Below are 18,386 nucleotides of genomic sequence, written 5' to 3'. Positions count from 1 at the left end.
CTGACAAATGTATTATTTACAAGTACCACTTTCTGCAACTGATTCGATATACATTTCAGCTCCAACTTTGCATCCTGAGAACACTTAAACATAATTTTAAAACTCCCCAAAAAGAGATCTGCATGCCTCGATAGTTTCACTGGAGAACTCAACCAAATGTTTAAAGAAGAATTAACACAAATTCTACACAATCTCTTCCAGAAATTAGAAGAGATTTGTATTATAAAGCTAGTATTCTCTGATACTGATACTAGACAAAGACAGTGAGACTCATCAAGAAAAAAAGAAAGAGGGCTCAAATCAATAAAATTAGAAATGAAAAAGGACAAGTTACAACGGACATAGAAATAAAAGGATCATGAGAGATTACTACAAGCAACTATATGCCAATAAAATGGACAACCTAGAAGAAATGGACAAATTCTTAGAAAGGTACAATTTCCCAAGACTGAATCAGGAAGAAATAGAAAATATGAACAGACTAATCACAAGTACTGAAATTGAAACTGTGATATAAAAAACTCCCAACAAACAAAAGTCCAGGACCAGATGGCTTCACAGGTGAATTCTATCAAACATTTAGACTTCTCTAAAGTTAACACTTTAGAGACTTCACTTAGTTAACACCTATCCTTCTGAAACTATTCCAAAATATTGCAGAGGAAGGAACACTCCCAAACTCATTCTATAAGGCCACCATCACCCTGATACCAAAACTAGACAAAGACAGTGAAGAAGAATCTCCGCAAAACTACAGACCAATATCCCTTACGAATATAGATGCAATAATCTTTAACAGATTATTAGCAAATAGAAATCAGTAATAAGTAAAAAGAACTACAGCATGATCAAGTGGGGTTGATTCCAGAGACCAAAGGTTTGTTCACTATTAGAAAATCAATCCATTTAATCCACCATATTAACAAGCCAAAAAAGAAAATTACATGAACATATCAATCAGTACAAAAAAATTTATATAACATTCTTAACATGACAATATTACAGAAAATGGAGAGCAAATTAGTGGTTATCAGAGGGTTAAGATGAGCAGAAGTACAAGGAGAGTGGGCAGGAGTTGGGTGTGGCCATAAAAAGGCAACATGAGAAATTATCCTCATTGAAATATTCTCTATATTGATTGCATTGATATAAATATGGTGGTTGTGATGCTGCACTGCAGTCTTATGAGATGTTCCCATTGGAGGGAACTAGATAAAGGGAGCACAGGATTTTCCTATATTATTTCTTATATATGCACGTGACTCTATAACTATCTCAAAATAAAAAGTTTAATTAAAAAGATTTACCACAGAAGACATGCCTGTCTTAGATATTTTACCACATAATTGTCTAAACATAATTTTGTGGCTGAAAGTTTCTACTTCAGGCACCCAAAGTATGCATACTGAGTGTTCACTGTGTCTCTATCACTCTTCTAGGCCTGTATATTGACTGACTGATTCATTCATTCTTTAATAATACATTTATTGAGTATCACTGTACGCCAGATGCATTCCTGGGCACTGAAAATAAGGGTGAACTGCACAAAGGAAAATCCCTATTCTCATGGAGCATGCATTGTAATGAGGACAGATCCACAGATAATGATACATATAACAGGGAAAAGCAAAGCAAGAAAGAGGCATAGAAAATTCTAGCTGGGAGGAGTTTTAATCATAAATAAGTTAGATCCTCTTTGAAGAGGTGGTATTTGAGGCTAAATTTCAAAAGATGAAGGAAGAGACATACATTACTAGGGAAGAGAATGCTGGGTTGAAAAAGGACCTTACGGACCATTAAAATGACTGTGGATTTTATTCTTTATGATTTGGGAGATTCAGTAAATTTGTAATGAACAAATCCTTCTCCATCTGAAGAGATTACTGCAGGGTTTTAGGAAAATGGCCAAAAAAAATCACTGTTTTCAGAGTCAATTTATGTTGCTTCCTACTCTAAATTTAGCAGAGTTCCCAATTTTCCATAATATTGTATTCAAATTTCTGCTACAACTATACAAAGCAGAGTAAGGTCCACCTGAGTTATTCGATCTCACCTCCTATACTCTTTTCAATACAACACCGTCTAGTCAGGCTTCCATCTCAGCCTTGACCCTTTGTATTACATTCCTTTGTGCTACTATGTGTTTCCCCTTGCTGTGTCTTGGAATTTCTATTTACTCCCCTCTATCTGTCTCACCATTTTCATGAATAGCGATGGGGCCACAGAGTGGCTTACCATAAGTGCTTTAGCATACCCATAATCTTCAGGTCTACCTAACCTCCTCCATCTAAGATTGCTCAAATAAAAAGAAGAATGTTCTTTGATATGTACAACTGACATTTTCTCATAGCATATTGAGGAACAACAAAAAAGAATAATTAGTAAACTTAGCTATTTTATTGATCTATATCAGGTAAATCTAAGTAAACATTAGTATACCTGACTATGAAATTCAAGTTCCAAAACCATATCATCATCTTCTAATTAGGTTACTGAGTCTAAACTTCTATAAAGCAATTCCAAAGCTATCAATAAGCAACATCCAGTTCCTATTCCACTTCTTCAATAGGGCCTTCCATAAAATGTATTTCTCCTGAATTCCTATTTGATTCAATATTCAGTCCACACAACTGACATATTTATGTAGGTTTGTGTTTAATTGCTTTATATTTATTAGATATGTCTTTACAATAATGGTGGAGTTATTTGGACCTGCAGAGCCGAGATCACCAATGCCATTTGGGATTCAAACTTGAGTCTTGAACCCCAAGCACAAAGCCTGGACTCAGTAAGCATTACATGAGTATATACTGGTCAAATGTCCACCATACCACAAGTATAAAGGATACTTTGCACCTGATGTTCACTCTTAAGGAAAGTATTATATTTAATAATTAAGTCTGTATGAAATATATTTTGTAAAGCATTTGAACTTCAATTAAAGTAGCAATGCTAATAGCTATTTCTCTCTGATCCATGACAGGCAACTATAATGGCTTCTGTGCTTTCTACAATCACTGACTGGTAAGTAGAATGTGCCAATTCACTTGCTTAAGAACGAACAGGATCACACAGTTTTCCTGCACGTTTGACTTCTCATCTCGACTGAGAGCAATGTCACTGGGATGCAGACAAAGGAAAAAGTAAACTTTTGAATCAGCACATTAATTTCCAACCTGGAGAAAACTTTTACCATCCACATCCACTCTATTAAATGGTACTTAAGAATGGTCTAAATTCTTATGAATGGTATATCTTATTTTTTTTTTAAAGCTGGTAAATGGAAGTTAGATTTTGTCATAATCACAGTTCACCCAGTAATCTCTACACTGCTCACAGAGGCCCACAAAACAGGGATCCAAATAAAGTACACAACAAATACATTTCTTAAATAATTCTTAGGGGAATGGTGGTCATGGCTTTGTAGAAGAGGCTTGAGAGTTTACATATATGCTATTAAACAGTACACAGTGATTTGAAAGAACCAAGAGTAGAGGGGGGAAAAAAACAGGGATATTAAACACACTCCCATTCAGTGCTGATCCATTAATATATTTTCAAGCTCAGTGGACTTCCAGTGGGTCCATCTAGGTGGCTAATACCTCCTATTGAACAAAAAGCTAATAAAGAAATCACTGCTGAAAAGAACACCCCTAAAAACCACAACTGCGTATTTCACTTCCCCTCAATTAAGTTTTGGGCATCCAAGGGATATAGCTTATTTTCCTCTTTTGATTCTAAATTACTGGACTTGGAAGAGCTTTGAATAAATCCAAACTGTAAAATTATCTTCCAGAAAAAAAGAACAAATTTTCAAACTCAATATTAAATCACCATATTTACTAAGATTTGAAAATAATATGGAGAAGTGCATGCACTTTGAACTAATTTGAGATTTTAAAAGTTAAGTCTTGTATGCACTTGAACTTGCTATAATATTTTTATTGGTACATATAATATACTTGGACAGAAAATGCTATTAAAATTACCAGGTTTGAGGGCTTTCATCTGTATTTGCCCTATTCTGACGTGTTTGACTGTGACAATGGAACCAGTTTAGACACAGAACACTAATCTCCTCAAAAATTCAATCATCCATGATGCATGTTTAACTGCGCCCAATATGACCAACTTTACACTGAGAAAAATACCCAATAATCCCCGGAAGGAATGTTAAGGTCAGACACTAGGCAGTACGGGAGAGAGCCGAATTTGATTTTACTTCATGTCAAAAGTAAGTACAGAGTCAGTGACTCAGAGCTGACTTTACACTGTGACTAATCTTAGACCACCATAAATTAGAAGTTTGCAACAGCTATAAAACTGCTTCCATTCTGAACAATGAATCTCCAGTTCTTACTAATGTCTTATCAACAAACAATTCATGTGAACCCAGATAAAAGCAAATTATTTACCTAAAAAAACTGTAATCATAATTACAATTACATGCTAGATCTGAAAATTAATTTTAAAGATAAACAAATTATTTAAATATTTGTAAAGCAGCAGTTAATACTCATGTTTCATATGAATGACTCTCCTTAATTGAAAAAACTTTTACATTTGCCTGGGAGAAAATATCTATAATTTTGCCTGATGAAAGTGTGGAAATAATACATTGCAGTGGAGTAACACCCTTATGAAAAACTATGAATTTCATGAGAAAACAATTCATTTCTTTCTTTTACAAAACTTTGAGTGCCTAGAATGCCCAAGGCTCTTTGCTATGAACTGTGAGTAAAATAAAGACAAATAAGACATAGTCCCACAAGCAAAGAGTATACAGTGGAATAGAATGGTTCTCAAATTTCAGCACTGTCTCACCTCACATGCCTTGTTTAAAGGAAGATTTGTGAGTTTTATTTTCCAAACTCTGATTCCACAGGTCTAGAGTAGGGCCTCGGGGATGTACCTTCTGATGCAGGGAGAGTCAGCAGTCCAAACTTTGAGCAACATTTGTCTTCAGTAGTAAGGGAGCACATAATACATGGTACAATATGCCTAATACCTTCCTAATTCATTGGTTTAGAATTCCTTCAGTCTCCATTCATGCGACCTTTTAATCCTGACTTAAAATCTAATTCAAATCCTTAGTTAAAGGATTTTTTTTTTTTTAAACAAAGACCTGTCCTTAAGTTCAGGTGGCTCTACATCAAGTGTATATACTTTGATTATGCGTCTCTGTTCTACTAATTAAACTTCTGCTTCATTCCTGTGACTGCGCAGTCACCTTGAATACCAGTGGAATCAATAATAATGAGTCCTCTGTCTTGTTCTCTGAGTTCCAAACCTCTCATTTATCTCAGAATTACTGTCCTGTCTTTCGTTGCCAGTTCTCTAGGACTCAGCTCCCGTCCAATGATCAAGACCATTTCACCTGGTACTAGACCACCCTGATGCAGACCACCTGCCTGCATTTGAACATATTTCCTTCTCTCAGACTCTGTATAGCAATGGTCTGCTGCCCACCCACTGGGGAAACACCTGCTACCTCTTTCTGGACCTCTCTGACACTGTTTGCCTGTCCTCACTGCTACGTATCACCTGCCATCAAAATTCCTGGGTAATCTAGTCCAGTAATTCAGAAAATTTACAGAGAATCATCAGAGAGATGCTTAAAACTACAGATTTTTGGGGTTTCCCTGGTGGCGCAGTGGTTGAGAGTCCGCCTGCCGATGCAGGGGACACGGGTTCGTGCCCGGGTCTGGGAAGATCCTACATGCTGCGGAGCGGCTGGGCCCGTGAGCCATGGCCGCTGAGCCTGTGCGTCCGGAGCCTGTGCTCCGCAATGGGAGAGGCCACAATAGTGAGAGGCCCACGTACCGCAAAAAAAAAAAAAAACCTACAGATTTTGGGGCTTCATCTCTTGAGGCTATGATTCAGCCAAGTCTAGGGTAAAGTCTAGGAATCTGTAGTTTTAATGCTTAGCATGTCATTGAAGACTTAAACACACAGTCACACACATACACACACACACTTAAGCTGGGCTTTTAAGAACTAATAAAGTTTTGTGTGACGTAGAAAGGGAACAGGACAATCTGATGGTGAAAAGTATTGAGTACATTTAAAGAAGAGAATCTAATCAATTATTAGTCCATAGCAGTTGCTTAATAAATGTCTTCTGAAATGAATACATGAAATCTAATGTGCTGAATAAATAAAGTTTGGCTACAGGTATCAGTTATATGAAGAGATGCAGTGGAGAAACAAAAGAAAGAAAAGCTAGACAGAAGTCAAATCTAACTGGTGATGAATTCTGGGGTATATTTTGTACACGATGAGAATAAGTAAAACATTTGGAGTATTCTGGGCCATCTCTTATACACAGTACCTTTCATTATCACCTCTATGCTTCAGATACCTAAATCTCCATGTCTACTTCTTACCCCTCAGGTAATAAAATTCAACAGCCAACACATAAATGCTCTAAATTGTATGTTAGAGCCAATTCAATCAAAATAAGTGGGTGGAAAGATGGTACTGACAGGCAGGCTGAATGAGTATGGGTGATAATGGCCCTTTGGGTATTACTACAGGAAGGAACAAGTCTGATATAAAATGGGGTCAGTCAAGTTGAAGAAGGGGCGAATGGCAGAGCCATGGCAGAGACTGAATTGATAAGCTCTGATTACATGTAGGAGAGATGGGAGGAAGAATCACGTAAGAATATGAGGCTTGATCCCCAACTGATTATAAAGAACAGGTATAGAAAAGTGAGGAAGAGAAGGAGAATTCATGTTACATAAATTCCACTTTGAATATGTTTAGGGTTGATATACCAACCAGGTCCTCAGCTGAAATTTTCTAAAAATTTGCGTGGCTGTTGGTGTGTGTTTGTGTGTGTGTGTGTGCAAGAGACAGAGAAAGAAGATAAAATGCAGGAGAAAGTAGATTAAATTGATGGAGTTATGTTCTAGAGGAAACACGAGTTTGAAACAAAAATGAGCAGTTAGATTCCTGAAAAGAGGAAGGCAATGACATTCCCAAGGGAGGCTATCTTGAGAGCATAAAGATATTGGTAAATTTTGAAGGAAGGCAAATCAATTATCTTTGACGCTATTAGTAAAATGAATAATAACATCAAAGATGGATGATAGTGGGGGTAGACCATGTTCAGAGTAAGAGCAGAATTTTCTTATGGAAAATTGATTAAGTGTAAACAGGGATGTAGAGTAGACTGTGGAGCAATTGGGAGAGTTAAAGAATAGCTGAACAAGATAGAACCATTTACATTTTCTCCAGCACTATTCATCAGCCAGCATCCAGTGAAAACAAACAGTGGGGTCCTTTCAGAGTTGGGAATCTCCTGGAAGATGAGTTACAGTGACACGCCTTGTGATGTAAGGAGCAAGAAATAGTTGTTATTGCAACACGTCCATTCCAGATGAATAGGTAAGACACTGAAGTCTCAAGAAATGTTGCCTTGAAAGGATGAGAAGAAAAAGATGCTGAAATCAGAGAACGTACACCATGTCTTGAAGTTCTGTGGTTTATAGCCTCAAAGATAGAAAAGTAAAGTAAAACTGGGTGATGCTGATTTCAAAAGGAGGAAAGGGTTAAAAGATATTTCAGAGATAAGGATCGAGAGGTGCCAGAGGTAAACAATTATGTCAATACCTACAGTTCCCACTAGGGAGGACCTCCAGGGAAGTGGTGTTATTGGGAAGGAATCAGGTTTTCATTTATATGAAGAGGTACAATATTAGAGAAGGTAGAAGATGAAAGAGATTATGACATAGGGTGGATCACTGTTAGGGAGAGTAAGAGTTTTCCTCTTTAAAGACTAGAGCTTAGTGACCTAGATATTTTTATTCCAATAATACAAAAGATGAAGGCTGGTATAAAGAGAAGGAAGTAGATGAAAGTGAGTCTGACACTGCAACTTTGGAATTCAGGGAAGCATCAAGAATGCCATAAATCAATTTAAAAAAAGATATATATATGTGTGTGTGTATATATATATGTTACATATTCGTTCCCTACTTTAAATTACATTAAGCATAGTTCAGTAAGTTTGGTGTTTGTATAATAAGAAATAAATATTTGTAAAAACACAATGAAGCAGATTTTCTCTTTTTTCCTCCTTTCAGCCTCCCATTGCTATGGAGGTGGTTCAATGGACCACACAGCTGGTCCTCAGGTAACATGTGGGATAAAAAAGTATGTGTTACATTTTTTAATATTTCTTTTAAAGTTTTAGACAAATGTGCTATTGTGTTTCAGGTTAGTTCTCTCTTTCAGGTAAATTACATGCTTCGGATCAGTTACCTGTTTCACGTTAGTTACCTGTTTCGGGTAGCGTGCTGATGTTGCACGCACTTTCATCACCTTCACCAGCTGAGGTTGAAGCTCTTATTTTAAAGACATACGAGGTATTGGCGAGAAGTTTCATGAAAGTATACATGTGAGCTTGCGGAGAGATTTTTGTAGCATTCCTTTCAACTGTTATCATATAATGTGTAATTATTCCGTTTGCCTTTTTGGGTGGGTCCCACTTCACTAAAGCTGACTGCCAGCTAGTCGCCATACACTGTATGTTCTGTACAACATCTGGAACTTAAGAGATAAGCAAATGCCCAAAGTTAAAATTTATACACATGTAGTAGATAAATGATTTCATTATGCGATTGCTAGATAAAGTCATGTTTAGGAGTAAAGACAGAATAAAAATGTAACATATCAACCTTTCAATGTGCGCTCAAAAAATTCTTAACATGGTCTGAATCAGATGGCAGTTGGCCCATTTTCTATGTTACCATATTAATCCTTACAATACTGAATCCATCACTGAATATTCTCCTAGGCCCAAGCAGCAATCACATCCTCAAATCCTCCGTAGCCAGCCTGAAGCTCAGGCAGTGGTTGAAGCCTGCCCTCTTTACCTCTTAATGGGAAGGAGCAGTCTTAGCCATACTTTATGATGGAACTTTATAATGCAAAACGTAGATGTAGGTGCCTCACTGAAGTGGGTACTTCTCAGGGAAATGTCTGATTATATAATGTCCCCTAATGTTAGCATAGCTTTTTTTGTCACATTAAAAAGAGGAAGCTATAAAGAAAATTTGCATATAGTCAATTTGTGGATTACAAACAGCAAGCAGTGAAAAGAAACAACTTGTAACTGTGCAAAACACAGTTATTTAAAGAATATTCAAGTAATCTTTGACTTGCCTACAGTTCTCTCCTGTGGCATAAATTTCTATCTTTACAAACGCTTCTTCCTCTGTAAGGTAAAGGCATCAAAACTAAAGGAGAATAACTTAGGGGGGGGGGTGTGACATTTAAAATGAAAGAAAAGACAATTCCTTGGCTGATCCAGGGCTCTGGCAGTTAAATATGGTTAATTATTTGCTTTCTTATTTTCAAAAACATATACTAATACCAATAAATGAAAAAGAGACAGGTGATAATTTACTTAAGTTTAGATTATAAACCTGGATTTTGTGAACATCTATTTCACTGACTCTCCAAACTTAAAAACAATTAATTAGCCAGCTGATAACACTTCAAGTTGAGAATTTTATTTAACCAATCAGGGCATAGGATTTTGTGGAATTATTTTATTTTACTGGTAAAAAATTTTTTTATTGCTTTACATAATACTGTCTACAAGATTAGCCTTGATTTTTATCAATCTAATATGTGTATAAATAGTTAAAATGTTTTTTTCTTTATGAGTTTAGCCTTTTTCTATAGTATCACTCAGTTATGATATGCATTTCCTACAGTCATGTCCAGTTTGCACTAGAGGTCAGACGCTGACGTTCCAGTTCAGTTTCTTCACTAATTTTCTCGGCCCTTTTCATCTAATCTGCCTGAATCATGCTTCTTCATCTGAAGTATGGGAACAGGGGCAACAGTAATTTTTTTTTAGTATTTGTGGGTCCAACACTCTAATAAGTGCTTCATATGGATCTTTTCAAATATTTTTCCCAACAACCTTCTGGGTGGCTACAGCTAATGTGTGTTTCTTTTCAGTTAAAGATACAGAGGCTCAGAGGAAGCACGTGCCTTTGCCAGGGTTATACAACTAGCAAGTCGCAGAGCTTGGATTCCAATCCAGACACTGACTGCAGAGCATGAACTCTTATCCACTATAAATACTACTTACTTAGCCTGTCTTATAGGCATGCCATGAAAATAGTATCAGGTATTCATAAATTAATGTAAAATGGTTAATTTATCAGTGAGTGGTCTCCAATTTCAATTTAGAGATTCACTAAAACAAAAAGAAATGCACCCAGAGGTATAGGGAAGAAATGACTAGAGAAGGACCTTGCGCTTATTCAATAATCATTGACAAAAAAAAAAAAGAGTGAGGAAGAGTTGCCTTTAAAAACATGGTCCAGGGCTTCCCTGGTGGCGCAGTGGCTGAGAGTCCGCCTGCCGATTCAGGGGACACGGGTTCGTGCCCCGGTCCGGGAGGATCCCACATGCTGCGGAGCGGCTGGGCCCGTGGGCCGTGGCCGCTGAGCCTGCACGTCCGGAGCCTGTGCTCCACAACGGGAGAAGCCACAGCAGTGAGAGGCACGCGAACCGCAAAAAAAAAAAAAAAAAAAAAAAAAAAAAATATATATATATATATATATATATATATATATATATATATATATATATGGTCCAGTTGAGAGAAGGAAAAGTATTAAATCATTAAATCAGTTATAAATTAAAACTATTCAGTACACAGCTGAGTTATGACATGTAGGTGATGCACAGGTAAGTTGTTTAATTAGAGCAATGGTATTTCAGTCTTCATAATCCCCTCCACATGTCACAAATGGACTATGGGAAAGTAAAAGCTTACATACTGACTAGTGCTCTTCAAATGTCACAACACATCTTTAAAAAATTACAGATTTTTTTTCACGAAAATATAAATCAACCTGTTAAAAGTGATTAATGGTTCATTTCTCCTTTTTTTCCCAGCTGTCTCAGATGGTACTAAGAAGTAGGTAAGTTTTACATATATCTAGAAGCCTACTTTGTTCCTACAGTAGTCTTTTATTTCAGCTTCCTCAGTTCAAAGTGAAAAACCATGTGTAAATATATATCTATTTGATTGCAAACAAGACAACCCAGCCTATCCTTAAAGCACTGAACTTCAACTTCCCTTTGAATGAACAATTAAATATTGATAGTTAGTCACATAAACTGAGAAAGGAAAGGGAAAAGTGTTAAAATACAAAATCAAACATTTTAGGATCCAAAATCCATGTCTAACCTGATTCTTGGGTTGTGAATTTTACTACGTTACTAAATTGATTGCCATTTCCAACTTTAGTAAAGGCAGATACGCTGATAGAATAGGTGCTGATGGGTTCCAGTCCAACAAGTTTGGCTTCAGTTAGAAAACCTGAAATATTCTGAAAAGCAGAAATAAAATTCTTTGTCACAATGCATCATCAAAAAACGTATTTATAACTGGAAGAAATATTTAATACATCAAAATTATGTCTTCTGTGTTTAACCTATGATTTAGGAAGCACAGGTATTTTTTATTAAAAATTTAAAAATTAAACATTTTTTGTGTGTGCCCCAGGGTGTGCTCAGCTGATAAAGCAAGGATGAACTGGAGACCCTCTCAGCACTGAAGAATCTCATAATTGCCATTTGTTTTTAAAGCTGAAGTGTTTTGTTTTCATTTTGTCTCCCTGATTTTTACTTGGAATTACATACTGATTACTTCCTTAAAATTTGCTAAAATTGAAGTCCTCAATTGAAATCCACCTTAAGAGCAGTCAGTGGTACTTGATTTTTCTTGAATTCATCTAAATTCATCTTTTAATTCTCAGTAGCAGTCTGTGTAAATTAATATATTCATCAGCTATTGTATGGTAGGCACTGGGGATACAGCAGTGAATGAACCAGAATCTCTGCTCCTATGAAGCTTAAATTATGAGTTTTCCCAGACAACTCCTACATTTCTAATTTTATGCAATCTCTTAGGAAAATGAAAAAGAAGAACAAAGCAGTTATCACAGTTGTTCAAAAGAGGATATTATTTCTCATAGAAAATTTTACCATCAAATATAAAGCCTTCATTCAAAGAGAATTGTCCTAATAGAAAGAGCACTTAAGATTAATAGTTACCCTATGGAAAAAGAAGACAATCTCCTATGTGGTATAATTTTAAGAATATTGCATTATATCTAATCCAAAATATAAACTACTTTCACTTATATATTAAAAATTTCAGTGGCAGAAATTTAGCAAGAATACTAATGCTCAGGGCACTCACAGTTAGAATCATATTTTAAATTAATCTCTTACAAGTCATTGACATACTTTATGAACTCACTGTATTACGCTGTTTCCTTTCATTCTTCCACAATTACTATTTACCAAGCACATTGTTAGATAACCAGGAGACTATAAAGATATATAAGACATGGTCCCTGTCATCAAGGAATTGTTATATTAATTAGAGAAATCTACCAACAGCTGCATACTAAGAAGAAATTAAACACAAGCAGGTAAACTTTGACTTGGGTTAGGAAGGATGAGTAAGTACCCAGAGAAATGACTGAACTCAGGAGATAATAATAAAAAGTGTGAGTAGTTTATTGGATAGTGGACAGACTGGCAAAGTAAGTTGTAAGATGGAGACATGAGTAAGGAATAGTTCCAAACATAACAGAACTTTTTAACAGAATAAAAAATTTCTTTCAGTATGTGTGAGTGACCTGAGTTAGCAGCAGACCTGGGTCTTATTTATCTCCAAATGGATTAAACTGGATTGACTGAGATGGCAGGAACATTTGGAGTGGTCCTGGAATTATTATGCCTCCAGGAACTCTCATATAATCTGAAAGAATAAAAAAGAAAAGAAAAGAAACTAATAGTTGGGACATTGAGGTAGCTGAAAACATAGAAAGGAAAACAGGACAACACACTCAAAGAGAAAGCCACACAGAGGGAGGAAAGCAGATAAAGAAAACTAGGTGTTGAGAAAGGAAAAAAGATGGCATGAGGATACATTTAAAGGAATTTGAAAGAAAATAAGGCTATGAAAATACATGGAAGATAAAATAGATGTAAAAAGGAATAACTAAAAGTAGTAGATTTTAAAGGAAAACTACTCCTTCCACCCCAAAAAGGATATATTTAATACTTTATGGTATAAAGATTATATCTTTGCTACTAGTGAAATTTCAATGGTAGCATTTACTATTGAGAAAACAGATGTCTAAAACTCTTAGAATATAACTTACCCTCATATTCAGGTAGAGGAGTACTGTCATTTCAGGCTTAGTGCTATTACAATGCTGAATGGAATTTGTTCTTTTTTTTAAACCATATACAAAAACAACAATAGCTACCGTGTTTATCATATGCTCGGGATTGTTCTAAATGCTTTATATAGATTTTCCCTTACAATCTTCACTTTTTAGTGGATGTATCTTTACAGCTCCCATTTTGCACTTGAGGAAACTGAGTCATTAAGAAGTTAAGCAACTGCCCTAAGGCAGAACAGTAAGTTTCAAATTCAGGCTTCTATCCAGAAAATTTGATGCCAGAGTCCTTAATTCATGACTATGCTAACAGTGTTGATGGTAGAGATCTCTGTTCTGAGGAAAAGATCACACATACACATCCACACTTCAATATACATACATGTTTATCCTAGGAATGATCACATTCCTAGGATAATAAAGATTATTATCTTTAAAATATAGAAATATAGAAAATGATTCCTTTTCCCCATTTGATACCTATTTACCAGTGATCCATACAGACAAAGCACATTAAAAAACATGGAAAATGTTAAGATTAGACTAGAAATAGATACTGGAAGGCTAGAGACTCAACACCATTAATGGAATTTCACACTGCTAGGAAACAGATTCCACATTTATGAAGAAATACAATTTGAACTCTACTCAGCCTATCAGATTTTAGAGTAATATCTTTTTTTTTTTTTTTTTTTTTTTTTTGCGGTACGCGGGCCTCTCACTGTTGTGGCCTCTCCCGCTGCGGAGCACAGGCTCCGGACGCGCAGGCTCAGCGGCCATGGCTCACGGGCCCAGCCGCTCCGCGGCACATGGGATCCTCCCAGACCGGGGCACGAACCCGTATCCCCTGCATCAGCAGGCGGACTCTCAACCACCGCGCCACCAGGGAGGCCCTAGAGTAATATCTTGATTTCCAAAAAAGAAAATCATCATTCCTTATGACATAAACTTACGCACTGCTTCTGATTTTTACTATTCACTTTTTAAGCTACACATGCTATAAAAATGATTTACCATCAGTAATAAATTATAATGCATATAATATTGGGGACAATGTTCACGCAAAGTTTTTGCACTCCCCTTGCTGCAACTAAAGAGCATTCCAGGACTCCATTTGCCTTTGGAAAAAAAATAAGAACACTTTCTCAAATAAATGCTAGTTAATTACAACATATTTTGGCAATTAAATGCTAGAAATCATACAAGTGTATTTGAGACCTTTTGTTACATCAGTTCTTTGGGTATTTTTCATTGATTCTGAAACCTAAGAATGGAGGAGTGAAAGGGCATTTAGCATTGAAACTAATTAGCATTGAAAGAAAAAGAATGATGATATATTTTAAAAGACCAATTATTGTGGGATTACATGCTATCTGGAAACGTTAACAGAAGTCCAGTATAAACACTTTTCTGAACAGGTTAAAAACATTCATTTGGTACTTCTTTTAACAACAAATACAATAGTCCTTCCTTATTCACAGTTTCATTTTCCACGGTTTCAGTTACCCACAGTCAACCATGGTCCCAAGATATTAGATGGAAAATCCCAGAAATAAACAATTCATAAGTTTTAAATTGTGAACTGGTCTGAGCTGCATGATGAAATCTCGAGTTGTCCTGCTCCATCTTGCCCAGGGTATCAATCAACCCTTTGTCCAGCATTTCCCACCCATTAGTCAGTAGTCTTTTTGGTTATCAGATCGACTGTCAGATAGCGCGGTGCTTTTGTTCAAGTCACCCTTATTTTACTTAGTAATGGCCCCAAAGTACAAGAGTAGCGATGCTGGCAATTCAGAGATGCCAAAGAGAAGCCATAAAGTGTTTCCTTTAAGTGAAAAGATGAAAAATGTTCTGAATAAGGAAAGAAAAAATAATCGTATGCTGAGGCTGCTAAGATCTTCGGTAAAAATGAAGCTTCTGTGACATTCTATGAAATTGGGAAGAAGGGGAAAAAATGTACAAGTTTTGCTGTTGTACCTCAAACTGTAAAAGTTATTGCCATAGTATGTGATAAGTGCTTAGTTAAGATGGAAAAGGCATTCAATTTGTACAAGAAGATGTTTTGAGAGAGAGAAAGAGGGACCACGTTCATATAACTCTTATTATGGTTTGTTAAAATTTTTTCTATTTTGTTATTAGTTACGGTTGTTAATCTCTTACTGTGCTTTATTTATAAATTAAACTTTAGAAATTAAACTTTATGTATATGAAAAAACACAGTACATATCGGTTCAGTACTATTCATGGTTTCAGGCATCCACTGGGGGTCTTGGAATGTATCCCCTGCGGGTAAGGGGGATGAACGTAGAAATGTATTACCCTTAAGACAATAACACGTTTTAAAGAGCCTGAAAAAATTTACTGTATACTTTCCAGCGTTAACAAAATGGTGCAATTACTTCCTAACTTACAGCTATCTAGAAGTTACAAATTCTAAATAAAACGCTATATGAAGTACTCCACTTCCATATTTGACAAACGTTTGCTGGGTTTTCTGCAAGCATCCTTAAGTTGTAGGAAACCAAAAAGATATTTTAAAAAGATGGTCCTTGTGTTAATTAAAGCAGTCCATTTTCCCCCTGCATGTCAATACTTTAATTGACTTTCTAAATATTTGAAATAAATATACAGTGTTGTCATCAACCTACCTTATAAAATATAGTATCAGTTTCATGTTCATGAATTTTTAAACTATATACTTTAACAATACCGCCTGGAACAGGACTCGGGCTCCATTTCAGCCATACAAGGTCTGAAGTGTAGTTGACTAAAGTCAAATTTTGAGGAGGTGCTAAAGGCACTGCAGGAAAACACATTATAAAACTTATATTCATAACATTTTTTAGCAGAAAAATATCATCGTGACTGTAGCTTCTTGAAGACACTAGTTAAGAAAGATTTATAAACTGATCATATTTTAATTTCAGAAATAAAGAGCATAAATAATCATGCTTTTGTACTTGGAACTCAGTAGTTCCAAAGTAGCTTTAAACAGAACACCCTGTTCTGAAGCTCAAATTAAAAAAAAAAATGTTCAGCAAAGCAGATGAATAGTTGTCAGGCTGTTACAAACAGACAATCAAATATCCTTTCATTTTCCATGCTGTTCCTTAAAAAGAGAGAGCAAGTGCTGCAACAGTGAAATCATTGGAAGAAATATGGATTCTGGCTTACCTGACTCATCTGTGTAAAAGAAAAGAACACTGGAAGGACCCAGTCCTTTTATAGTTCTTGCAGCAGCAAAAAAACTATATAATGTAAATGGTGAAAGCTCGTCCAGTATTACATAGTTATCAGAAGTAACAAAAGAATAATTCTCACTTGGTCCTTGTAAAATTAAATCATAACTTATTATTGCACCATTTGGTTTTACTGGGGGATCCCATGATAAGAGAACTGAGGTAGAGGAAAGGTTTTTAAAAGTGTTGATTATTGGTGAAGTTTCTGGGACTATAAAAGAAAAAAAGAATATTAAATGAAACAAGAGTGATTAGCATCAAGAAGAAGAGGCTTTAATAATAATGGGACTTAATTTTTATCAACAGGTAATTATTTTAATTTTAAGAAACTTAGAGCTTACTGTGTTTATTGAAAGACTAATTACTTAAGAACAAACAGAATCTATGTAGTGATAAGAATAATGTTTTCTATCAGAAAGCAATATAAATAAGAGAACACCAACAATCTGCTTAATAGGCAATAAAAGGGTCCAGCCTACCATCTTCTTCAGTTTTGATGTGTAGTTGGGCAGTATAGGTATCAGAGAATCCCTTTTCTGTTGATGGAGTGATTTTTAATATATAATCAGTATATTTTTCCAGATTATCAAAATACATGCTTCTCTCATATGTAACTAGAGGTGGTCTCACGTGGCGAGGAGTTTGCTGTGAGCTCAGAGAAACATAGTAGAAGACTAGACCGTTTGGTTGAGACGGAGGGCCCCAGCTTACATTTATTGCAGTTGACGAAATGGACTTGTAAGTCAGGTTTCCAACAACTCCTTCAGGTACTATGACAGGTAATGTGCAAAATATAAAAATCATCAGTCACCCTAAATAAAATATAAGTAAATTCACAAACCGGAGGATAATTGTTGAAATGGCATCTACTACATCACCTGCTCTTACATTATTTAAATCCACATGTGGTAACATCATCTACTACAAAATATTTTGTAAATAATTATATTAAAATTATATTAAAATCATTCAAAATAAACCCTGTCATCTTTAATATGTGTGAGAACTGTTTTATACAATATTTTCTTGGCTTTTCCTTCCTACAAGATGGAGATTATGAGTCTGTGTATGAGATTATGAGTATGTGATGGAAATTATGTGTATGAGATTATGAGTATGCACACATGTATGTGTGCATGTATACTCAGATATTTAAATATTTTGATAATGTATATTATCTAAACAATATTTTTAGTTTCTTTCTTCTAAAGATTATCCTTATTGTACATATGAAGTCATCCAGGACCTCTCACTGGGAACAGAGCACAGGGTTTATTATTCATGGTGCTATAATAATAACTGATAAAACATTATAGGTTGGTGAAAATCTTGGGAGAGATCTGCCTTTAAAGAATGCCTGAAATGATATTGACCACAAATCGCACTAAACATTTTTGCTGAAGACTCCCCAAACTTGTATTTCCACATATCATATCTACTCTGCTGATCAATGAGTAAACAACTTAAAAGATTGTTCCAACAACAGGGAGAACATTCATTCCTCATACTTAAAGTATCTGTCAAATTTATAATCTTCAAACAATAAACATGGAATTCTACTCTCAGCAGAAATTTAGGTCAGTATCATTTCTCAGTAAGAGGACTAATCTTTTAAAAATAAATGGACCATAGAAACAACCACAAGAAGAAATAGACAATGATCCATGTATCATCGTATTCTTGAAACTGAAAACTAAAAAACAGCAAGAGTTTCAGTGATTATAGTTTTCTGAATACTCCACACAAACAGGATTCTGCAGAAGCCACAAATGAGAAACTTCCAGAGTTAAAAAAAAAAAGATATTTCGGACATATTAGTCACAAACACAATAAGAACAAAGATGCTGCATAAAATCCTTTGTGGGTTCAAAGACTGAAAAGGAAACAAGTTGCTAGAGAGAAAAAAATATCATTT

At 35.5% G+C, this 18,386-nt stretch overlaps 1 protein-coding gene across 2 annotated transcripts in view; it reads right to left on the bottom strand.

Annotated features, from left to right (window-relative positions):
- The window catches only part of PTPRQ (protein tyrosine phosphatase receptor type Q), a gene marked incomplete at both ends in the record, with an annotated part of 257,217 nt that overhangs the window by 115,591 nt on the left and 123,240 nt on the right, over window positions 1–18,386 (bottom strand). For both annotated transcript variants that reach the window (XM_079715271.1, XM_079715270.1), the window contains 5 exons: window positions 8,287–8,556; window positions 11,222–11,363; window positions 15,881–16,032; window positions 16,407–16,682; window positions 16,951–17,241. In XM_079715271.1, coding sequence (XP_079571397.1) covers window positions 8,287–8,556; window positions 11,222–11,363; window positions 15,881–16,032; window positions 16,407–16,682; window positions 16,951–17,241 — 1,131 coding nt within the window. The remainder of the gene's footprint in view (window positions 1–8,286; window positions 8,557–11,221; window positions 11,364–15,880; window positions 16,033–16,406; window positions 16,683–16,950; window positions 17,242–18,386) is intronic.

This window comes from Hyperoodon ampullatus (assembly GCF_949752795.1).
Source record: "Hyperoodon ampullatus genome assembly, chromosome: 11".
In the NCBI taxonomy this organism is placed as follows: domain Eukaryota; kingdom Metazoa; phylum Chordata; class Mammalia; order Artiodactyla; family Ziphiidae; genus Hyperoodon; species Hyperoodon ampullatus.
Note: the sequence above shows the minus strand (reverse complement) of the source record. Positions and strands in the feature narration are given on the sequence as shown.